This window comes from Scophthalmus maximus, chromosome 2 (assembly GCF_022379125.1).
Source record: "Scophthalmus maximus strain ysfricsl-2021 chromosome 2, ASM2237912v1, whole genome shotgun sequence".
Classification (NCBI taxonomy): domain Eukaryota; kingdom Metazoa; phylum Chordata; class Actinopteri; order Pleuronectiformes; family Scophthalmidae; genus Scophthalmus; species Scophthalmus maximus.
In genome coordinates this window covers 16,866,175-16,890,542 of record NC_061516.1, presented here as the reverse complement: position 1 = coordinate 16,890,542, position 24,368 = coordinate 16,866,175, and the positions used below count along the sequence as shown (strand labels likewise).

Here is a 24,368-nt window from a genome sequence, read left to right as displayed (position 1 = left end):
GTTGGTAAGTTGGTAAATTGCTACCCAGTAGGATTTTTAACCTCTGCTGACCTTACATAGGAAATTACATTGAAATCAGTTTGTCTAGCTCTGGATACATCTAATGAAGTTGACACATGACCTTGCTGAGTGAAAGGTTTAGGGATCGAAAAACATGAAAAAAATCATTTTGTGGTACCCTTTGCATTGAGTTGGGATTTCCAGCTGTGGCAGTTTGAATTAGCTAGAGTTCCCTTTAGTTCTGACTATACTGGCAATGGGTTTGCTACAGATCTATAATCAATGTGCAAACAAAAAGATAAACTTCAAATTCGGTAACACACACAATCCTCTGCCCTAAATGAAGATCAGGTTATTCAACTTGCTCTTTGCGCTGACCTTCACTAATAACTTTCCTTGACATATTAGATCAAACTCAGCACAGGAAACAAACAAGTCATGTATTTGGAATCAAAAAATATTTTAATATACACACCTTCTTACATAAATCAAATATATTTGTAGAGTTGTATTATAATTCTATATGATTGATTTAGTCTCTTTTTAAAACTCGTCTGCTTGAGTGTCAACAATAATGTTGCACTGTATTTTTTTTTTTTACAATCATGGCTTCTGGTAAGGAGGTCAGATGTGTCTAAAGCTGGGTCGCGAACAACTGATCTTAAACATTGAAATAAATACTCTGGCAAGTCACTGAAATATGAGATTTGAGACAATCTAACAATTACAAACTTGTATTATGCAACCATATATGGAATGAAGTTGTCATGAATGATCCACTCAAAGAGTTGGAAGATTCCACATTGCAACTCAAAATGTTACATGAGCCACAAACCTCTCATCCGTCACCATCAACTGTGGGACTGTGACCATCCACCACTAACTAAGACCGATTCCTCAGTAAACAATGGTTCAATCAATGTGGATGTTAAGCAGCAGGGTTCACCTTGGAATTGCCAGTAAGCGTACATTTAAATTTTTTAAACTTGTTTAGGGAAATATTAATATTGAAGTTATTTCCTACCCAAAGTTTGGATGTAGAAAATCGACATTCAATTATTTGTATCTGCAGATTTTGTCTCCATTATATTGTCATAGCCAGCTTATCCTATGCATCATATATCAATGTCTTTATTATTTTAGACTGACATAGCTCATTTGTAAAGTAAAAGGCTATACTTTTCTTTCATCAAATCCTTTCTTATATTATTCAAACAGTTTACATTACAGTTTAGAGTACATATGCACTTTAAAAACAGATGGTGGACGAGACACCAAGTATTTGATTTCAACCATATATGCCAAATTGTGGTGACAGGGAAAGTGACATCGCAAGGCGGTGGGAGTGATAGAAAAGTAATCACTAGCTGAATGTCCAAGTTGCCAAATTCAGAATCAATAAAATTAAAATAAAGCAGTCATAATGAGATAATTAGCAATTCACTTTTATGACATTTAAGATAAATGTGATCACTGACAACCTGCAAACTGTAAATAGAGGTTTTTAACTTATCAGGTTAGTTCTCTTCATGTGCTGTAAATGTGTTCTCCTCATGATTTCAGCCCCTTAACCGGCTTGTTGTGTACAAGTGAAGAAGCTAGTCTCAATGCAGTTTTCTTGTAAACAATGGATTCACCGCATGTTTCCTTAGCTGTATTGACTGTTGATTTTTGCATCTTCAATATGAAGTTGTTTTTTTAACAGTTGTTGAGCTGCAACAGTAAATTAAACAGTCTCATAAAACACACCTCACCAAACCATGTTGTTCACAAAACTAACCACAAAGTTTGCCATGGTCCTTGATGCTTTCTTTTACCCTGGTACGCATCTTTTAACGTGACTTTCTCTATTGAAATCACCACCGTCAAGTGCTGTTAGAACAAAACAAAAAGAAAAAAGGTAAATATTCATAAAAATGCTCAACTCCATTTACATTTAAAGTAACGGGTTGAACAGTTACTCCCCACTTTTGTGTTTCACATCATTGAACACCATCTAAATATATCTATCATTACATACTTCAAAATAATATGATAAGGCTACATAATTATCTGCACCCGTTGTCTTGAAAAGGTACTAATTCATTCATCTTCTCTCTTTCCTCTTAAATCTTAGTCAAAATCCGGTATTAAGGAGTTTCACCAAATCACCACCAGTCACAACCAATCTTCATGTAACTGCAAAGTGAAGAATCATAACGACTTATGGATGGAATAAAAATGTGTCGCAAAGGAGTCATTTCTTGACCAATTTTTGCTTTTTGTGACTGACCCAAAATCTTACCACTACTACCCACCCTATAGAACTGGTTAATGTGATCCTGCCAAACGCAAATTGACAATTTATATTATTATTATCTATATTCATATATACTATTATAATTATTATTCTGTCTTGGATGGTTTAATGTTTCACTTGTGTTTATATACTTGTCAATTTTGATGTCAATGTCAATTTAATAAATTGTGTGCGTTTTATGTATTTCACCAATTACCTTTGTACATAAAATACAAATCAGTAAATGTCCCTGTGAAAGACTAAATGTTTTTCTCAAGCCCTGACATTATGGACAGATCTTGGACTTTTACATCGTTCAAAGCAGATCCCATCTCATACAACAACATCACTACTTCTGAGCTGTCACAACACCTTTAAATCAAATCCAAAAGTTACTCAGAAAGAACAGGCAAACTGTCCATTTCCTGTTGAGGTAACCTTAAAACTCCTCCCACAGCCTGGTCCCGAGTCATCCGAGTTGGATGTCGGCTCCTGGTGGAAGCATCGTGGTGAAACGAGGGTCCAGTTTAGGCACGAAGCCTTTAAAGTCCCTGGAGGCCTGAGTCCCAAACACATCGAGCAAATGTCTGTTCATGACAGCAAACCTAGGAGAGGAGACAGAAAATGAAAAATGTTGACAATCATATAAGTTATAAATAAATACAGTTTACAAAGCTAGAATGCTCTTCAAAGGGATTGTATTTCTGTATTATTGTTCTGGACTTTGTCATCTTATTTACATACTGAAATGGACCAATGAGTCTGAAATACATTCATACCTTCCCTTAGTTAAGCGCAGCAGAAACTTCCAGTATGAAGGCCTGAGGTTCTGCACTTCCATCACGGCCTGTGTAACAGTAAAGAGTCATGCATTATATCCTTTCTCAGCAAAACAAAAAAATGTGTGTGAGAAGCATAATCATGTGAGTAGATATGCGTGTTTGTGCAGAGGTTACTTACAGCTTGGAAACAGATAGCAGTGGAGATGGCATATATGACCGTGTCTGCATGAGGAAAGTATGGGAACCGGCCGGCCTCGATGCCCTTGAAGTACATGGTCTAAAGACAGAGATTAGTACATGTGCTGTTAATCATAAACTAGGCACTCAAGATAAGCAGACATGTGGGAAGGGAATACTCCGTTATAGTTGTTTTGTCGATCAGCGAACTTAGGAACTACTAACATTTCTACAAGCCTTGTGTGAATAAAATCAGCGACATGGGTAAACGAGTAATTATAAGCACAATTAGATATACAGTAACCAGGTTACTACAGTGAAGTAAACACCTTTTCTGATTTGCTGAGTATTCTTTGTTAGCATGTGTACAGCATTAGTAACTCATATTTTAGATGTCAATGTTAATTATTTATCATTTAAGAGAGTTAATTACTTTTTGTATGATATTCCGTAAACCCAGTTTCTCTACCTTTGAGGTGGGTATTTTTATTTTGGCGAGGTTATTTTCATTGTGATTGTTATCGTTTCATGTGCAATAAGATTTTCCTTTTACCTCCACCAGCTTAGAGAAGAGATACATGGATATCGATGTGCTTTTGTAGAAGAACATTGAGAGACCAGCCAGGAAGCCTTGAAAGAGAAATGAAAAGAGACAACTGACAAACAGAGTAAACAAGCTGAGACATGGTAGAATCTATAGAGGGATCACTCTGCAGGGATTTCAAGTGGCAGTTTACACAGTTACCTGCTATTAGTGCATGGAGTTCGTCGTCAATGTTACGCAGCCAGCGCAGCAAGCAGCTCGCTCCCTGAGCGAAAGAGAGATTAATTTAAACAAAGTCAACAAAATAATACTTGCATGACATACTAAGAAATACAATGGGGGGGGGGGGGGGGGGGGCACAACAGACGTAATTGGAAAAATTGAATAGAACAGCAAGTATGAAATGTACCTTGTAGATGCTGACGAAAGATCCTAGAAACGCCCCGAGCTGGAAGTTCTCCTTGTTGTAGAAGAGAGAGGGGAGCCGAGAGGGTTTGGAGAACATCTGCCTGAAGGCTGAGGGCAATTTGAGACAACACTGAATCAGGTAGCCAACACTGAACATCCTGACAAAACCCTGGATAATGAAAGAAAAGACATTTAACATCAGTATAGGCGTCATTTTTATTGTTTAATGAGTTTCCTTATGATTTAACAATATGGAGTTTGTATTTTAAAGCCATTATCACACAAATGAGAATAGTAGTATCTTGGTCAAGAGTGTCTCACCTTAACACAGTATGAGATGCAGTTGTCTTGGTAATGTTTACAACATCTGTGTCTTGGACCGTGCTTGCATCTGGACAAAAAAAAAGGACGGGGGGCGCAAGTCAATACTGGCCACCACTCTGCACAAACCTATAGGTGTGTAAAGTATAGCCTGACCAATATGGATTTTCATTATAAAAATCTATAAATAAAAAGAAAAATCCAAATGCAACCAAATATACAGAACTTGAATTAAGAAAATAAATTAATAAACATAAATGCACATCTTATCAGCATTGTTCAAATAAATGTCTTCATATTGGCAAACATGAGCGTGAACAAAAGGTGTGTGTTCTCTCACATTGACTCTATCAGATGCCTGGTGTATGCTACCAGAGTTTTCCTCCTGGAGCTAGGCCTTTCTGCTGATGGTTGTGAATCCTCGGCCTCTATAGCAGCTATGCTCTGAAGGGGCCTCGAGCTGACATGGTCTGTCGTGCCAGAGTGAGTCGGAATCTCTTCCTTCCCAATGATGAACCTGTGACAGAAAACGGACGCCACATCTGTGAGCTTGACCAAAGACCATCAGCAATCTAACACAAGGCATCGTTTCAATTGGGGACAACTTACTTCAGTGCAGAGAATGCAAAGCCTTTGAGACCGTCTTTACTCCTGCAATATAAAACAAGATTTTATATTTGCGCTCCTATAACCAAGCAATGTTCCAGATTTCACTGAAACAATCTGTCCACTGTGCTGCTCTGACCTGAAGAAGAACATGTAGAGTGACGCGGTTATGCAGAACAACAGCACCTAACGGGAAACAAAGACAGAAAGAGGAAATCAGGACAACAGGTGGAACATAAACTATTATATACTGACTAACTAATGAAATGTATCAAGCTTTAGGGAAAGGGTGCTAATTTGCATGTCATCTGATGTTGACGTTACTTAAAAACATAAGTGTTAAATAACTGACAGACACTCACACTCCTGTGATGTGACTGTTATTGTTCTGAAGAGCAGTTTGACAGTGGTCGTTTTGAAATTTCTTTCTCAGGGTTTCTTGCTGAATGCACTTTTTGTTCATTTGAGCAGTTTGTGTGTAGAGCCCTTATTTAGCTTGAGCTCTACAGAGCGAGGCGACAGTATGCAGGCCTACACAATGGCATTGTTCATTCACGAAACAGCTGTTAAATGAAGCCTGTGTGTTCAATTGCCTGGTTTGAATAATTCAGTTTTGTTAAATCAAACTTGGATGTGATTTTCCCCCTTTTGTGCACAAGTTTAAAAAGAAAAAGAAACCACTGATGAATATAAACACAGATTTTTTTAACCACTTGTGTGATTGTATGCATCAAAGTAAGATGTGGACATGCAGAGTTACAGGCATTCTACATAAAAGAAATTTGTGGACGTGCTGCGTTTTGTGGCAAAGGCTTATCTGCATGTTTGCGGATAACAGCTATTTGGTCAACATCTTCCTTGCAATGGACAAACCACTGCCAGACTAAGGATCAAGCTCAAGTTTCTTTTTCCGAATCAATTGGTCTGGAGAGAGCACAAGAAGAAACGCTGTGTCTGCTTGCTTGTTTGTTTCAATGATTGTGATAAGAGGGGGAAGACTCAGACATTATTCTACAGCTTCTTTGACAGTCCTGGTGAAGCATGGCTACCTGCTAACAGAAAGCTAAATCACACCTAAGAGCCACTGAGTAGAGATGGAGCACTTCTATATTATGTGTTATATTATTTGACCCCCCCAAGCCTCATCATGTAGCTCCCTTCACCTCCCTTTCATCTTACCTCGCCATGTTTAATGGGTTTGAGGATGCCTCGGGTCACGGCCATGCGGAACAACGTCTCAGTGGCCTAAGAATATAATCACACTACAAATATTACAAATGCAATGTGTGGCAAAAGCAGACGTATCTCTTTATGTACAAAAAAAATCATGTTTGAATGAAAAGAATGACTTACAAGATTTGTCATGTATATTGTCAGCAGCCCTCTCCTGGTGGGGGGGAGAAAGGGTGACATATAGTTTCTCAAATAAACGCACAAAATCAATAGTTACACAACCATCCCCTGATAAATGAGATGTGTCCAACAACTCGATCAGATCCCATAAAGGAAATGTCATTTTGTGCAGTGCTGGACGTGGTGTTTGAGTTCAAAACATGAAAAGACTTTCAGAGAGGTAGAAAAGCAAATATAGTGAAAATAAATAGGCAGGAATCTCACCTGCTCTTGCGCTCCAGAAGGATGGCAATATAAGAGGCAGGCAGTGCCGAGCCGAACCCGGCAGACCAGGGGTAGAACCCCCCAAGCAGTTTCCTAAGAGTGGAAAAACAGTGTTATTTTGCTGGGGGGGGGGGGGTTGTTTATGTCTTGTGACTATGTAGTCACATTTAATCATGTGTGGCTCTGTGATTAAACGGACGGACGGTGTGCGTCTGTGAGACATTTGTTGGAGCTACAAACCTGAGGATGCAGAAGAAAACGATGTAGAGGCCGCCATTGGCAGTGAGAAAAGAGGTAGACCACAGGATCTCAGGGAGAAGCCTTTTTAAATAGTAGTCCTTCTTCCTTCTCCTTAGAACTGCTGCTATCTGCAAAAACACAGAGCAGAGTGGCAGCCGCCGTGGAACCGACAATGGTTTTAAAGTTGCATCGGGAAAGCAGCAAACTGGTCCAACAGCTTAATGCTAAGTTTGGTTTCCTGTACATTTATCATTGCACGGCATGGCTTTTATAAACTCCCATCGCTGGAGGTCCCGTCCCCCCCCCTCCATGAGAAGTCGCTGCTAACACCACGATGAAGTTCATAGACAAGCGGTACTAAGTCATCCTCAGTCGCTGAATGAATGAGAGGAGACCAATACAACCAAATATGTAGAACTTGCAATAAAGAATATAACATTTTCCAGTAAGATTTAAACATAACATGCACATCCTTTCTGCATTGCTTTACATATTGACAAACATAAACACTAACCGATACAGTGTGTGTGTGTGTGTGTGTGTGTGTGTGTGTGTGTGTGTGTGTGTGTCTCAAATCGGCTGATATTATCGGCCGACCGATATATCGGTCGAGGGCTACATGTAAGATCGGTCACCATTTAATGATATAGTAGGTAAAGTAAACATGTGAGCTAACGTTGGACTCTGTGTGTGTGTGTGTGTGTGTGTGTGTGTGTGTGTGTGTTTAATATGGTTATGCAGAACATTGACAGATTTAATAAAAGCTTCTTCCCCAGGCCGAGAAACGGACAGACTGTTGTATTATTATAGGAGGATCTGATTTTCAGAGACAGTTTGACTGAGCACCGACTTGTTCTTGAACCGGAGAAAGCGAAACTGTGCCGCACTGTTGCCGCTCCGCACTCCTGCTGTGAGTGACGTGGGGAGAGAAGAAACTCCCTCGAGCCGCAAACAAGTACAGGGAGGAAAAACAGTTTGAGAAACGCCTCCAAACACGGTGTCGCACCGTGTCTGGAGTGGCCGACACAAACACGCAGTGTGTCCACTTCACAGTGGCACTGGTGAAGCGCGTGCACGGCGCGCGCACTCGGCTGCGCTGGCCTCGCGCTGGGCTAGCTAGCTAGCTAACGTTAGCCTCAGGCTCCACAAGTCACACTGCGGCGGGACGAACGGGGACACACACACACACGTACCAGGTAGAGGGGGGCGTATATCTTGAAGGACACCTCCAGGGCACCCCTGGTGATCTCCAGAGCGGACAGCGCGCACGACGGGTTCCACGTGTGGCCGATCTCGTAGCAGCTGTGCGGTATTTTGCTCAGAGCGCCCATGACTGTGCCACACCGACGACCAGCAGCAGGCAGCAGCGGCTACACGCCGCCGCGCGCGCGCACGCGTTGACCGCGAGGCCGCCGCGGTCACGCCGGAGAGCGGTGCACGCGCACGGTGCCGAGGCTTCAAAGGTCATTATGAGCAAATATCCAAATTCCTTATGTTTCAAACCTCTGCGTCGTCAAAGCACGGAGCGTCCGGTACACAGGGTTCCAAATGTTATGGGGTTGTTTTATATATTTTCCTCAACCTTATTCAAATAATAAGTAATCTGAAGCTGTACCACCCTAGTATCTATAACAGGCCATTACATTAATTTTGCTGACACTTGTGTCCAGAGGGACTTACAATCATCGAAGCAGGAAGCATTAAGGGCCTTGCCTAAGGGCCCTCACTGGGATGACCTGGAATCGAACATCAATCTTCTGCACCAATGCCAGCCGTGTAACCCATTAAGCTATACCAGCTGAACTGTGTAGTTTTTAATTAATTGATAACTTATCTCAATGCTCAGTCTGTTTTTGATATTAAGTTCGAATTTAATTCCCCTATGTTTACCTGGAAAATAGATTGAGTCTTCAAAACGCTTTTGCTTCATCAAAATCAGGTCTCAAGACAGAAGATATGAGAGCATTGTTCTTAATGCTATTATGCTATAAATATCACAAGTTCAATTCCATCCCTTTTCACTGTGGACTAACTAACTAATTACATAAATCTACCTGAATCTTCAACTATATATTTAAGTCTGAATTCATATCAGGCTTTAATGTGGCACAAGATGTTAACCATCGTTGTAACTGAGACTCATGGATTGTGTTAATACAATACAGTACACAGCAGCATTATTTTTGCCAGTGTTTCTTTTAAATTTTACTGGCACAAAGCCACAAACCCACTGGAGAATTGCATGGGAATCTCATGATTCGGCTAATTGCTCTAATGTTTGAGGTTAATAGTGCAGGAATCAGCCGGCAGACAACAAGCTGAAGTCCCAGAGGTTTCCACTCCACAGTAAAGCACAGAGATGTTTCCTAACTGAGAATGAATTAGAGCACAGGTGACCATCGAGGAACAGAGTGTTCTTTCTATGGGCCTGGATGTCAGGGGGCACGATGGTGACACAAGACAAAAGCGGGCATAAGCATCTCTGTGGATTGAGAGCTTTGACCTTGACCACCTTACAAGCTTACAAGCGCATAACCGAGTGATACGAGTACAAGACTACAGGCACAACCTTTGCTCCTGTAAGGGTTTATTTCCAGTATAACCACTGCACACAGTGTGTTTGTTTTTGCACCACTGAGCCATGGGGTGCGGAGTGCAGTGACAGCTTTGTGGGGATTATGAGAAATAGGAAGCTCAGGGTTAAGGGAGGGGACGGACGGACCAGAATGTCTACAAAGGCAGAGCCACCAGTTCGTCCAGATTCATCTCTGCAGTTGTACTGCTCAGAGTTGGTCAGCAGGAGTCAGCGGTTTCACATGAAAGGTGTGAGGTGCTGGGTTGAGGGGAATTTGCATTATGAGGATAAATTGTGATTAATATATTTTTTTAAATAATGGTCGATTGTACATTATCTCTACTAACTAAGAAACTAAGAAGTCACAGTATCATTTAGCAACATGCCATGTGAATGTTTATGAATTTGGCTCAAAGGGATGTTCTCTTTTGTTTCCACCAGAACCTTTTTCACGGGGAAATCCAGAGATCCATTGAGACAAGATGGAGAAACTGCACAAAGCACTCAGCTGGCTTTCTTTCAGTAATTTGAAAAATCACAGTGCTCTGCAATTTATTTGGATTATGCTTCTATCATTTGTATTTTTCTAAGCCATGATAATTTATTATTATACATTGTTAAATAAACCCATTAAAAATACAAACGTTTGTATTGCCAGGTTGTGTGAAAATCCTCTGGGAGCTGCCTTATCCTCCAGCAGGACACTTTCTGCCAACAGCTGGGAAAATGTGGCCCGCAAATCCATTTGATACAAAGTGTAAAACCTACAAATATTTATTTATGGATAACAACATCTCGAACCAGCCTGAGATATTTTTCACGACCAAGTTCTTCTTAATGAATTAAGGACAAAAACATTAGGATATAACTCAACCACTAATACCGATGTTCATATTTTGGTCAGGGAAGAAGACACATGGTTTGAAGGAGGCCGTGAAGGAAGCCATATCTGTTGAAATAGAGAAATCCTCCTTCCACAGAGGAGGAGGCCTGAGACACAGTCTCTCTCCCACCTGCTGTCCTAGTTCCATCTCTTACCAGGAGACTTAAAAAACGACTTAACCCCTTGTGACCCCCAAAACAACAACTCTGTGGACAAAGGGGACTCCGACGACTCATTACAGCAGTTTCAACACGGACTGCCCATACACCACAGAGGTTAAATACCAGGGTTTCACCACAACTTAGTTAGAACTGGAGGAAGCATCTTGGATGAGAGGTTAAACTAACCAAGTCCAGTTGCTCCCGATTCAACACCCTTGTGGTGAACCACTAATAAATACAACGTACTTTGGATAACTTAGCAGAAAGAGATAATGTTGAAAGATTTAGAGAAAATAACTTGGCAGAAAGAGGTCATGTTGAAAGATTTAGAGAAAACAACTTAGCACAAAGAGGTAATGTTGAAAGATTTAGAGAAAACAACTTATCCGAAAGGGGTAATGTTGAAAGATTTAGAGAAAACAACTTAGAAGAAAGAGGTAATGTTGAAAGATTTAGAGAAAACAACTTATCAGAAAGAGGTAATGTTGAAAGAGAAAACAACTTAGCAGAAAGAGTTAATGTTGAAAGATTTAGAGAAAACAACTTAGCAGAAAGAGGTAATGTTGAAAGATTTAGAGAAAACAACTTAGCAGAAAGAGGTAATGTTGAAAGATTTAGAGAAAACAACTTAGCACAAAGAGGTAATGTTGAAAGATTTAGAGAAAACAACTTAGCAGAAAGAGGTAATGTTGAAAGATTTAGAGAAAATAACTTAGCAGAAAGAGGTAATGTTGAACGATTTAGAGAAAATACATTTTAATATTTGGATGCAGATATCACCATCAACTGCAACTGCACTTTCTTGTCGCATTTTCAAAGCAGTCTAATTTCATGCCCACACAATTCTCAAATGTGCGTGCGCGCGCACACACACACACACACACACACACCAGCTGACTAACACGCTTACTCATCACCTCTGGAAAATTGACAGCCGATGGAGACGGTTCGTGGCGCCCGAGTCTGCGTTTCAACATAAGTACATCAATTAGCTTAATTTCCCAGTAGGAACACAAATGTCACCAACTGCCATTAGCAATTAACGCGAGAACAGTGATTGGTCAACATCCTCATCATCATCATCCTCATCATCATCATCATCCACGGGAGGCGTCAGTGCGCCGTGGCGGAGTCAGCCAACTTGTTTGTCCTCAGCAGACTTTCCCCACAGAACCGCAGCAGCGGCGGCGCGCAGTTTGGAGAGGGGTCTGGAGAGGGGTCGCTCTCCTCCACCTCCACGTCTCAACCCGAACCCAAAGACCCCTCGGAGACCCTCGTCCTTCCCCCTGGAGCATGGCGCAGACTTCGGGACTGTTGGCGACTCGTGTGTCGTCGTCGTCGTTGTTGTTGGTGCTGCTGCTGCTGGTGGTTCTCTGCTCCGCGGCGGCAGGGACGCGCGGCAGCCGGCAGAGACGCTACTATGTGGGAATCGTCGAGGAGGAGTGGGACTATGCTCCGAGTCGGAAGAATCTGCTCAACGGCAACGACGTCGAGCGCGATGAGTGAGTTGCGACGAGACGCGTGGGACAAGCCCGAGGAGCGATAGTGACGGGGTGTTATCAGGTCACGATTTGATCACATATCAGAATGATATGCTGCGTGTCGGTATTAATTACACATCTATCCCTGTGAGAAATACAAGAGGTTTTGAATGAACAGTGGTGCAGTGCTGGGTGCTCTGCTGGCCGAGTGTTCTCCCTCACACGACCTGGGGCTCGATACACCGGCAAACACAAACAACTGCTTCACATACGAGTTTGAGAACATTTACAAAACAGACCAGTACTGTGGGATTGGATCCAGTCGACAGAAAGGTGTAAAAGGGTGCAAAGTCTGGAATTAGGATTTTCTGAATGCCTCCACTCCACTGTGGTTGTGCACATTTAATGTACTTTGCCTTTTGAGTTTGAGAAAGTTGAGCCCACTAATACTATTAAGGTGTCTGGCAACTGTGTTCGTCTGGCCTGTACGGTGTACGACACCTCAGTGTTCTCATTTGGAGCTGGAGTTGAGACAGCCGATGAGTGGTGACCTCTAAATGAGCGGGGCACCTGGCGTCTTTTACTTGGCTGTCTCGCACAGCGATCACCAGATTCATGAGTTTCAAAGACACGGCAGAAAAAAAAAATCATGCGTCGCGAACTTCTTCAATTCTCCTGTACGTTAGAGTACAAAAGGGATTCGGTTGGAAAAAGGTACAGCAATTTGTAAAGAACGGATGGCAAGGCAGGAGTCCTGCCGCAGGACCTTTGTGTTGTATGGAACATCAGGATAACTATCATCTGAAGGCATATGATGGATAAAATTCAGATTTTCCTCGGGGGAAGAGAGAGAACTTTGACGCAACATAAGTGTTGGATCCTTGCGTAATGCAGGGTTTTCCAGACTAGCTCATGAGCACTAAATAACCCTGACCAGCTTCCTGTCAGTGCGACCCGAGTGTGAATCGAGTTAACAAAATGTTTTTTTTACTCATCCTCCTCCTTGCTTTGGCTATGAGCTGGAACTACAGTAGCAAAACCGTGTTTGCCCTAGCTCCTGTAACGGGTTATTAGCCTTGGGAAACATGTAATCATAATATTTACATCTTCAATGGTTAGAGAGATGCAACTGGATGCCATTGGCTCTGCACTCTGACTTTAAAAATGTGAACTGAAACTGGATTAGTGGCTGTTTTTTCCTCTCTCCTCGCTCCAACACACTCTCCACCACTCTGTTTATGCCTTCCATGATTTGTGACTTCCTTTCCACTTTTATCTCAGGCATGCTTCCGTATTCCTGGAAAGAGGACCCCAACGTATTGGCAGCATTTATAAGAAGGCTATGTTTCGGCTGTATACAGATGCCACATACAGTGTTCAGGCTCCCAGACCTGATTGGTTGGGCTTCCTGGGGCCCGTGCTACGAGCCGAGGTGGATGACGTCATCGTGGTCCACCTGAAGAACAGTGGGTCCAGGAACTATTCTATGCATCCGCATGGAGTTTTCTATGAGAAGAATACAGAGGGTACAGCGTTACACAATACAAACTAACACACATATGTATGCCAAAATATATGATAATTGTTCTTTTAAACAATGATGCAGTATGTGAGCCATTATCAAGAGATTTGCTTCGTTGGTCCTCAAAGTTATGGCTATACTGGAGACAGTGGGACAGTTTGTTGGTATAGTCAGATATATTATTAAATTGAATAGATTTAATCTTTTCTGGGGTTTTTTCAAAGTTGTGTCTTTATGTTGTGTCATGGTATCTTGGCATGTGTTATATGCAGTAAAAGCCCATTTAGGCCTATGTAAGTTTTTTAATTACTTACATGGGCCTATAATAATTTCTAGAATTGATTTATAACTCAATATGGAAGATATGGCCTCCTGTCAAAATCCCACCGAAGTATTCTGACCTTTGCAGCTTGTTGTTATGTAACAAGCCCCCATCCCCCACCCATCTGTGAATATACATCCTGTCACCAGATTTTTCAGTCTTACAGGAACTGAAACTGAAACTAAAAGTTGTTTTCCCTCTCTCAACAGAATTTGGCAGATGAGCTGCTTTCATTTGGGCAATCACAGTGTGTCACTCTGACTATAAGTCACATGACCAGTAACTAGCAGCCTTTGAGACAAAATTCTTTTTTTGCAAGATGGGAGAGAAGTGAGGGGCTGAGGCATGAAGTGGTGACAACACACCAAGATATGAAACTTATAAAGCAGATAAATGCATCCTTAGCTATGTCATGTGATGAGTACAAATTAGTACAAAGGTCAGTGTGCCTGTGACTAAGACTGAGGTGTTTATGTGTTTATGGATCTCACACGCACACACACAGGGAGGCTGAAAGCCTCACAGAGATAAGACCCAGAGAGGAAATGGATATGACAATGATTTCTGAAACCTCAATTGAAGATTTTTAAGCCTATTGGCAATTGAATTAGTATTTAATTTTATTCCTAATATTTTTTTACGTCATTCCACAGCACTCAGTGTTCAATTTTGAATAGCTGAGGCAAAACTTAAGCTTGTTCAGGCCATAGAGCTAAGACCAGTTTGCTGTTAATGACCAATCAGGCTCAACTGCTCTAAACACTTCAGCTGAAACAGAACGATCTCAACTTAAACATGTCGCATTTGCCCACCAGGGGCGCTCTATCCAGATGGGACATCTGGCAGGTTGAAGATGGATGACGCTGTTCCTCCGGGAGGCAGCTACACCTATCGCTGGGAGGTCAGGCCAGAGTTTGCCCCCACAGATGATGATGCTAACTGCCTCACCTGGGTTTACCACTCTCACGTGGATGCTCCCAAGGACATCTCCTCTGGACTTATCGGGGCTCTGCTCACCTGCAAGAAAGGTATGAAGATATGATATGCTATTAAACATAATTGATTTGACTTTAGAATAAATGTTTGTCATATGACTGTATACTTGCCTGTTTGATTTCCTCTCTGTATGCATAATTTTTTTGTCAAACCAAGATTATTTCTGTATTCCCTTATCATAGTAATGTTCGCCAAGGACCTCTTCAATCCCTTCTTAAACAAACATGTTGGGAAACCAGGGGAAATGAGGGATTGAATGTTCCTCGATCATTATTTGGCTACATGAATGTCGTATTTTAACCCCCTTCCTGCCTTTTTCTACATCTATGTTTCATGTTTTTGTATGAACGCAGGAACCTTGAAGGAGATAAAGCCGGAATCTGCCACAGCCTCGGCCCGCAGTGATGTGGACAAGGATGTCTTCTTGATGTTCAACGTAGTGGATGAGAACCTTAGTTGGTACCTGGAGGACAACATCAAGAAACTCTCCGATCCAGGGGGAGTGAAACAAGACGATGACGACTTTAAGGAGTCAAACCTGATGCACGGTGAGAGAGGGTTTTGTTTTTTCCTTTCTTTCTAAAATGACTGCACACACACCAAGTTGGCTAACAGAAGAATATAATTCATTGTAGAATAAAATGCTTGTTTTAGGTTTTTCAGAAAAATGAATGTGAAATGTTGTTGCCCTTACTGCACAGTCCACTCGACTGTTAACATCATGAAATTGTTTGAAATGTTTTTTCGCAATGAATTAGCTTTTCATCAAAACAACAAAAGCTATAAAGGAAGGTTTAAAGGCTACATTCGTTCTCTTTGTCCTTTCGTCTAACCTCTCTGTTTTTCTCTGTGTGACAGCTATTAACGGGTACATGTTTGGTAACCTGCCCGGGATTCAATTGTGCCAGCACCGTGCGGTCGCCTGGCATTTATTTGGCATGGGCAACGAGGTGGACATCCACTCTGCCTTTTTCCATGGCAATACACTGCTAGACCGTGGCCACCGCACTGACGTCCTCAGCCTGTTCCCAGCCACGTTTGCTACCGCTGAGATGATCCCGAAAGCAAAAGGAAAGTGGCTGCTGACCTGTCAGGTTAATGACCACTTGCAGGGTAGGACACTTGACCTTCAACCTCTCAGCATTTTTTTTGTGAGGTTTTCCACGGCCATTTTGTCAGCGCCTGAAGTTATGGGTCTTCCTACAGCAAAGCTTGTATGTCTTTTCAATACATGCGGGACCAAAGTCCATTGATCACAGACTGAATGAACTATATTTGCTCAACACACTATGAATAATGCTGGCACTTGTGAAATACCATTCCTTTGTATCACACCAGGTTTCCCATAATGGTCTATTCTTATTCCTGTGTCTCTCAAACAAAGTGTTATTTACCCCACAAATCCCACCATTGAAAGTTTTGTGTATTTTGGATCCTGACCTCTCTCTAATATGACAACTGCTAAAAAATAAGGTTGTTCCAAGTGTGAACCCTGAAATGTTTATTATTAATCGAACATAAATCGGACTCTAGAATTGGTCTCTGTAATGCCTTTTGTGAACGTCTCTTCCTCTGTTCCAGCTGGGATGCAGGCCTTTTATGAAGTGAAGTCATGTGGCAGTGAGCCCAGCCCCACAGTGACGGGCGGTGTTGTGAGGAATTACTACCTGGCAGCAGAGAAAGTCCTGTGGCACTATGCTCCCTCTGAGAAGGATCTGATCAACAACGTGTCCCTTACTGAGGCCGACAGGTGGGCAGAGTACAACCTACTCTAATTAATTATAACAGTGAGGGTCACTGCAAAGGAAATGGTGAATCATTATCCAGCCCAATGCATTTCAAGAATTTTGCAGTAAACACACGGACCCACGTGGTTTCAAACTATTTCGATTATCGGGGAGTCATGACGATATCTTGTTTTAGGCCTGGTCAGAGAGTCTGCCTAAACCAAAACTGCTATTATAATAAATCTGAAACAAATCTATGCAATAGTGAGACCGGAAGTTTAAACTGTATCAGCTGGACATATTTTTGCATTTAGAAAGTACAGCTTCGATAGTTTTGGAGGTGGAAAAAAGGGAGCCAAATGAATCCATAGATAATCACCATTTCATTAAGTGGTGAAATATCCCTTAAAGGCTTGCAAACCTCTGAACAAAGTCTGTCTGCCGTCTGTCTGGCCTCTGGACGCGGCTGATTACGTGAGAGCTGGTCACTCCTGTGGTGAGGCAGTCTTCAGGTGTCCAGAGTAAACAGTGCAGTGAGTTGTTGTGATGTGTCAGTTTACAGGACCCAAATTGCAGAGACTAAGAACTAGTCAACAAAGTCATTCTGAAGTCTTTTACAGGGACAGTGAGACCGTTTTTTTGACTGTCCAGCTGTTTATTCTCTTCAGTTTTCTCACACCGCTGCTTCATCCAGCCATCAAATGAAGCGCTAACACTGTAACCCCCCCCCCCTCTTTTAGTGCATCAGAGGTGTTTTTTGGCAGAGGTGGTGGAAGGATCGGAGGTCAATACCTAAAAGTGATATACAGAGAGTACACAGACAATACCTTCACCATCATAAAATCACCATTACCCGATGCTGGACATTTAGGGATCCTTGGTAAGGCGTTCCAGATTTCGCTCTCTTGTATTCACTGGTACTCTGGTATCTCGTCTTTCACCCGGATTTTCTAGTGACAACGTTCTTTTGCATTTGTCCAGGTCCGGTCCTGAGGGCAGAGGAAGGCGACACTCTCAGAGTGACATTCATGAACAAGGCAGATAGAAATTACAGCATTCAGCCTCATGGCCTGCACTATGACAAGCTCTCCCAGGGAAGCAGCTATGAGGACGGTGAGGAAGCAGCCAGTTGCACTGCCACAGATAATTACCGCGCTAAAAATCACCGAACACTGGAAATTATGAAGCAGCGAAGGTCTGTGCAAATGGACAAATGACTAAAGTGACACCAGATCTGATAATCACAGAACTTTGTGTGCAATACTGTAGGTGTTGACAAGCTCGGCTCCCACGTTGGCCCAGGTGAGCAATTCAACTACACCTGGCAGGTCCTGGAAGGTCCGTCTTCATCGGATTCCCCCTGTATCCCCTACCTGTACTACTCTGCCACTGATCCTGCCATGGACACCAACTCTGGGCTCGTGGGACCTCTGCTTGTGTGCAAGAAAGGAACGCTGGGGGAGAGTGGAACTCAGGTGCTGCTTATTTTTATAAACGGATTAATGGAAGATATTTTTTTCAGCACTACTGAGATAAAAATTTTGGATTAAATGAAACTTTAATCATTTTCCGGGAGATTGGGCCTTTGCAGATAAGATAGTGAATATGAGAACGAAATACCCAGACGAAAATGTTGAAAGTTGATGGTAACAACAAAACAGTTCACATCTTCGATAGGCAGGCATTGACATTTGCATGTTCAAAGATGTGTATCAGACTTTAAATCAATGTAATGTGTTTTTAGATTTTATGCTGTTAACTGCAACTGCCGCTCTACTGTGTGTGGATTGCTTCATAGAGAGGTGTGGATAAGGAGTTCTTCCTTCTTTTTTCTGTGATGGATGAAAATATGAGCTGGTACCTGGAGGACAATATTGAGACATACGGCAGCAATGAGACAAATCCAGAAGAAGATGACTTTATGGAGAGCAACAAGATGCACGGTAATCAGTGTGTTTGTTTGGTAACGGGTTTCTGATAATAGCTTTCATACCATTAGTGCCATATTTTGTCTCCGTATTTTCTTAAATCTCGTCTATTGCAGCTGTAAATGGACACATGTATGGGAACCTTGCCGGACTGGAGATGTGTGCCGGAGACAAAGTTTGGTGGTACACCTTCGGGCTCGGCACAGAGGTCGACATCCATGGTGTTTATTTTGAAGGGAACACCTTCAAGAGGCAAAGCACAACACGGGACACCATCAACCTGTTCCCTCACACCACTGCTGGTGTCACCATGCAGCCCAACACCCCTGGTTAGTCACTTTACTCTTTACATTCACACACATTCACAAACAGTGCTACCACTCAAAACCCACATCTTTTTCTCAGTCATACACAATGCCAGTGTTCATCCCTACTTCCTGTTTTCTTTGACCAGCAGATATACATCGTCCACATCAGCACTTAACAACAGGAAACTGCCTTTTGTGTTGTTTTTAATGATTTACAATATCCATGAGATATGTTTGCAGGCTTCATCGCAGCCCATTTACAGGGAAATTCCACTTTAAATTATGTTGAAGTTGTTAACGTGCCAATTGAGACAACTTTGAGAGGGTATCCTCTGTGTTTTTATTGTTTTAGCTTTTCTTATTTATTTATTTAGATGTGACAAACTAATGGGATCAACTTTTGTGCCCCTTGTGGTTCAAGGTGGTATTATTGTTTGGTCACTGTCCTTAAGACGCTGCAGTAGAAAAATGCCAGTAATCCCAATTTGAACAATTAACATCAAGTTAAATGTCCAGTAGTATTTATTGAGAAGTCTGGTTATGTCACTTACTGATCTAGTAGTAAGAAGTTAAACTGCATGTTGTTATTGAAGCCTCTCAAGTCCTGGAGCTCTTTCCGTCTGAGGTTCACTCTTGTTTTAACACTTTTTCAACCACTTCGCTTGCTTTTGTTACTCAGTCAACAAATCTTTTTCTCTTGTGAGGTTGAGTTGTTTTTGTCAATTCGGCTGTTCCACTTTTTGCCATTTCCGTCACTGCGGATAGATACTGGGAAAACGCTATTCTCTTCCTTGCTTTGGTTGTGCAATGGGTGACGCAGTTCCTTTGTTGTAAATCGAGTCGTCATTTTCCTGTGATAACCGCGTCCCGGTGGCCAAGAGAAGGACATGGTGAAAGCAAGGCTTATTTGGGACCGTTTTTCTATCGCCATTACACTGTGCAATCAGTTTTAACATCTGTGTCCAAACCCTGTACCTCTTTTCGTTCTCCTGTCAGGTGTGTATGAGGTGAGCTGCAGAGTAACAGACCACTACTCGGCTGGCATGAGGCAGCATTACAGAGTCAACTACTGCCCCAGACGCAAAGTGAAGCACACGCGCACACAGACGGAGCCGACCAAGATCGTGCAGTATTTTATCAGTGCTGAAGAAGTAGAGTGGGACTACTCACCAGAGAGAGACTGGGAGCTGGAGAAACACCACACCACATCGGAGGACAGGTGTGTGAGAGCAAGACAATTGTAGGATGATGTATTTCAGTGTCGGCGCCGGAGCCTGTGATTAGTGGCGAAACTTATTACTGTTTGTTAATGGAAGCAAATTGGTACATGTCTCCCAGCCCAGGCAATATTTTTGTGGCGAGAGGGACGAACAGAATTGGCTCGCGCTACAAGAAGGTGGTGTACAGAGAATACACAGATGGCACCTTCAGAGTTCAGAAGAAGCGGCAGGCCAATCAACAGCACCTAGGAATTATGGGTACGTTAAGCTGCTCTTGATGTTGTTGACACCAAGAAAAAACTGAAGACAACACGGCCTCTCTTGTCTCCCATAGGTCCAATAATCAAAGCAGAAGTAGGAGAGCAGATTGTGATCGCTTTCAAGAACAAAGCCAGTCGCCAGTACTCCATTGGTGCACATGGAGTCAGGGCCAGTGGTGCACACATTCCTGTCAAACCTGGTGAGAATCCATTTTGAAGGAAATGCATGTTGTTTCTGGTGTTTTCTAACAATCTTTTTTCTATGTTCTCTTCAGGTCACATACTCGAGTTGACATGGGATGTTCCTATAAGCTCTGGTCCAGGGGTCTCAGATCCTAACTGCATCTCTTACGCCTACTACTCCAACGTTGATTTCATTAAGGTACATATCCTCTGTTTATTTACAGAGTTTATTCACAGTGTTGCTGTTGATAGAAGGTGTTTTGGAATACATTTGCATGTTTGTGACAGAGACGGCTTCATTTGCTCGTGTTCAGGATCTGTACAGTGGTCTTCTGGGGCCTCTGGTGATATGCAGGCCCGGGACTATGCAGCGCGGTGAGGGGCCCGACAGACAGAGGGGCGACGTGGAGAAGGAGTTTGCTCTGCTCTTCATAGTGTACGATGAAAACCAGTCCTGGTACTTGGACGACAACATCAGGACATACCTCGGCGTTGAGCCTGACACCGTCACAAAAGATGAAGAGTTTGAAGAGAGTAACAAAATGCACGGTGAGAGATGGAAAAAAGTGAAACTAATCTATGACAGAATTCAGATGAGTTGTTTTACCCTATTGAGATATATGGGGTCATACATCACAAAACATGTTACTAGTGAACACATAGGTAGATAGGAACATGTGACCAATCCTAATTTACAGTAAACATATAATAATGGTGTTCCTTTTACACTTCTATCTGCATGTTTCTTTGTCTAATTAAATATGTGATTATGTGAGTGTTTGGTAATCCCGATGTGTCAATGTGTATATTGAAGGGATCAACGGTAAGCTGTACGGTAACCTCCATGGACTGGTGATGATGCAGGGCCAGAAGGTCGACTGGTATCTGCTGGGCATGGGCAACGAAGTGGACATGCACACCGTTCACTTCCACGCTGAGACTTTTACCTACAAGGTCATTTTCACCACCACAAACAGATAAAACTATAGTAGGCAAAATGTTCATATACAAATACAACCAGTTTTAATCGGAATTTGCGCTGACATCCAAGTGATGGAAGGAAAACACAGCTTCTCGAGAAGTGTTCATTTCCATTTATTTGTTCCGTGCGTGCGTGCGCTTCAGACAGACCGCGTCCACCGTGCAGACGTCTTTGACCTCTTCCCCGGGACGTTCCAGACTGTGGAGATGGTGGCTGGGATCCCAGGGACTTGGTTGCTCCACTGTCACGTGACCGATCACATCCACGCTGGCATGGAGACCACTTTCACCATCGAAGGTGCGTATGCATTGCGCGTGTGTTTACATACTTAGCCTGCGCATGGCTATTAGCAGCTGCTGCAGAGGATTTGTCTTAATGTCTCACTCTTGTCTTTTTCATTTCCAGAAAACTCCTCACACGGTAAGCACCTAAACATTATTAAAGTTCATTATAGTCTGTTCAAATCCGAATAAATTTGATTTAACACAGTACAACAGCCCCACCTAATCTGAAACTTGAGTCCTCAGTGTAATCTTAAAACTTACACAATATCATAAATATCTTCTTTCATTATTGATATTAAGGTAGATTTTTTTAAGTTTTCATTTTCAATACTGTCAACTCAAATGATTTTATAAAATAAATCACTGTATCATATTGTCTTATGTTACTGCATATTATTATTATTATTATTATTAGAGTCTTCTTGAGCATGTCAATTTTAGTAAGGATGTGTTTAAATTCCATGGGAAATGTATTGTATCGGTGCTGCCTGCTTTTACAGAAGGCATGAAGGCAAGTGAGATTTTTTTTCCCTTTTCTTTTCTCCAGAAATCTTTTCATGATTTTAGGCTGTTTTTAAAAAAAAAAACAGGTGAAAACAGCATATGTTTCAACCTGCTACTCTTAGAGACATGTGACACTGAGTCTCGATAGTCTCCCTTCCTCTCTCTGACTTCCTTCTCCTCTCTCTTATCTGGTCATGTTTCCTTTTGCCAGCACCAGAAAGTGAAGGCTCCATGAAGACGCTGCTGCTCCTGCTCACACTCGGTCGAATGGCCGTAGGTGACCAGCTCTGACACTGGACTGTGTCTGTTACCACCGCAAAGCAATTAACAAGTCCAGGGACAAAATCACTGTTGCGTATTGTCAAAAAGAAGTTGAGATCTCGACCTTAAATACATTAGCTACAAAAGGTATGGACAGTATAAATAGTCCAGTTCATGATCGAAGTAACACATAGAGATACAAGACACACAGTCAGTATGAATCATAAAAGCTGATTGAAGTATATGAAATGCTATTAGAAGCTAGGCTGATTGTTGTTATGTTGATTATAAAATGAATGTATTAACATTATGATGAATGATCGAAGAATGTGAATAGAGTGTTAAACTCTAATGTCCATTTGTCATGCGAAATGAGGAAGTCAAGTCCGCTGGAAGATGGCGAGTGAAAGTTTACGCAGTATAAATGGAGCGAAAAGCTCTCTGTGTGTGGGAGGAAGGTACATCTATTGGAAAGTGTCAGAGTTTTCTTCAGTCTTTCCGTGTTCACAGTATATAAACCATAACGCGAAATAGATCGGGGTTAGTCTACGGAGCTCTTCCTAGGATACGGATGGAGGATGTGAACTGCCAGTTACAATCTACGGAGAAAAGACTGCGTTGCCAAAGGTTTCAATAAATAATCTGACTGCAGATAAAGGAAAGATTGTGGTCACTGAGGTTTTATACGATAGTAAAAAGTTTGGAGTTTTGGAATACAACGTCTTTAAGGTTTTTATAGGTTGTTCTAGCCAACCAAAGCAACAGATCCCTGGAACCTTATTCCTGGTCACTAATATTTATCCTAGCACCTAACAGGAGCCCAGATCATCCGAGGAGAGCTACCGTAAACGGACGTAGCAGACAGAGGTAGCCGACGCACAGGGCTGTTCGGCCGGCTGCACTGTCAAGCAGAGGCAGGTTAAACATTCGGACGTAGGCAGTGAGAAGCTTGGCGAGTCTCCTCACCAGCAGCTTAATCAGTACAGGGCACTTATCGGGGTAATACTCCATAGGACCTGCACTCGGACCCTTTAAACAGAGAGCTGGACCAGTACCTCCTGTACAGGGGTTACTCGGGATCTAACAGTATGTGTTTGCTGGAGGATATATGCACTGTATGTAAATATCAAGGGATGACTTTACAGCCATGTCAAAAGTTCAAGATCGTTGTATTTCTTAGGGCTAAAAGAAACATATTTTTTATTTTGTGGATTGTCTCTATGTCGTTCTGTTTTCTGATATGTTGCACTGTGTTTGAGCAAAGCACTGCTATACCAAATATGTTGTTCCAGTTATGAATGCACAATAAAGAAAAAAACATTGCGATATATGTATGTGTGTTAGTGGTCATTTTCACTGTCATTTTTCTTTATGGTGGCGCCAAATTTGAAAACTGCAAGTTGGCAAGAATGATAACTTCTTTTCTCTTTTCTGTGTTTTATCCACAACGAAATATGCAACACTGTCAAGTTGTTTTGGTAGCTGGAATGATAACGTTAACCCACGTGGAGACTAATTACACAATAAATTCTAAATTCTGCTTCTGTTAAGTATCAGACAACTGTATCCTGTCTGGGGAATGTGTGGTATCCTGTGCTAGCTGATCAGACCAATAAATGATTCTGATAAGGTTTAGGAAATAAAACACTGCACTAGATTAGTTTCAACCCTGAGGTGTGTGCTTTGTAATGAGCTTGTAAATAACTGTTAAACCAGGTTAGATACAACCACTGCAGCATCGGCAGAAATGTGCGATCAGTTGATCATTTGATGTCTGATACTCAAACAGTCGGACCGG

The 24,368-nt window shown here is 42.1% G+C and overlaps 2 protein-coding genes across 4 annotated transcripts; one reads left to right on the top strand and one right to left on the bottom strand.

Annotated features, from left to right (window-relative positions):
* Positions 1–443: 443 nt before the first annotated feature.
* Positions 444–8,362, bottom strand: tmem135 (transmembrane protein 135). 3 transcript variants are annotated; one of them, XM_035624769.2, is made up of 16 exons: positions 8,167–8,362; positions 6,974–7,101; positions 6,734–6,826; positions 6,470–6,503; positions 6,296–6,361; positions 5,256–5,302; positions 5,120–5,161; positions 4,851–5,027; positions 4,511–4,580; positions 4,191–4,358; positions 3,983–4,046; positions 3,791–3,867; positions 3,239–3,337; positions 3,058–3,125; positions 2,717–2,883; positions 444–1,872 (listed from the first exon to the last, which is right to left on the bottom strand). In XM_035624769.2, the coding sequence occupies exons 1-15, from the start codon at positions 8,302–8,304 to the stop codon at positions 2,748–2,750; spliced, it is 1,407 nt and encodes a 468-aa protein (XP_035480662.1). In that variant the 5' UTR covers positions 8,305–8,362; the 3' UTR covers positions 444–1,872; positions 2,717–2,747. The 3 variants fall into 3 exon arrangements, 2 of the variants coding, with proteins under 2 accessions (XP_035480662.1, XP_035480661.1); XM_035624768.2 differs by having other exon boundaries at positions 444–2,883; XR_004790079.2 differs by lacking the exon at positions 444–1,872 and having other exon boundaries at positions 2,805–2,883; positions 3,791–3,893.
* A 3,318-nt stretch (positions 8,363–11,680) lies between these two features.
* Positions 11,681–23,898, top strand: hephl1b (hephaestin-like 1b). Its single transcript, XM_035627261.2, has 20 exons — positions 11,681–12,094; positions 13,355–13,599; positions 14,733–14,945; positions 15,267–15,461; positions 15,772–16,026; positions 16,495–16,663; positions 17,381–17,520; positions 17,622–17,753; positions 17,910–18,115; positions 18,439–18,583; positions 18,685–18,897; positions 19,873–20,095; positions 20,215–20,354; positions 20,431–20,556; positions 20,632–20,738; positions 20,854–21,088; positions 21,354–21,493; positions 21,665–21,818; positions 21,927–21,941; positions 22,521–23,898. Exons 1-20 carry the CDS (start codon positions 11,886–11,888, stop codon positions 22,598–22,600), a joined length of 3,342 nt encoding a protein of 1,113 aa, XP_035483154.2. The 5' UTR covers positions 11,681–11,885; the 3' UTR covers positions 22,601–23,898.
* The last annotated feature ends 470 nt before the right edge of the window (positions 23,899–24,368 follow it).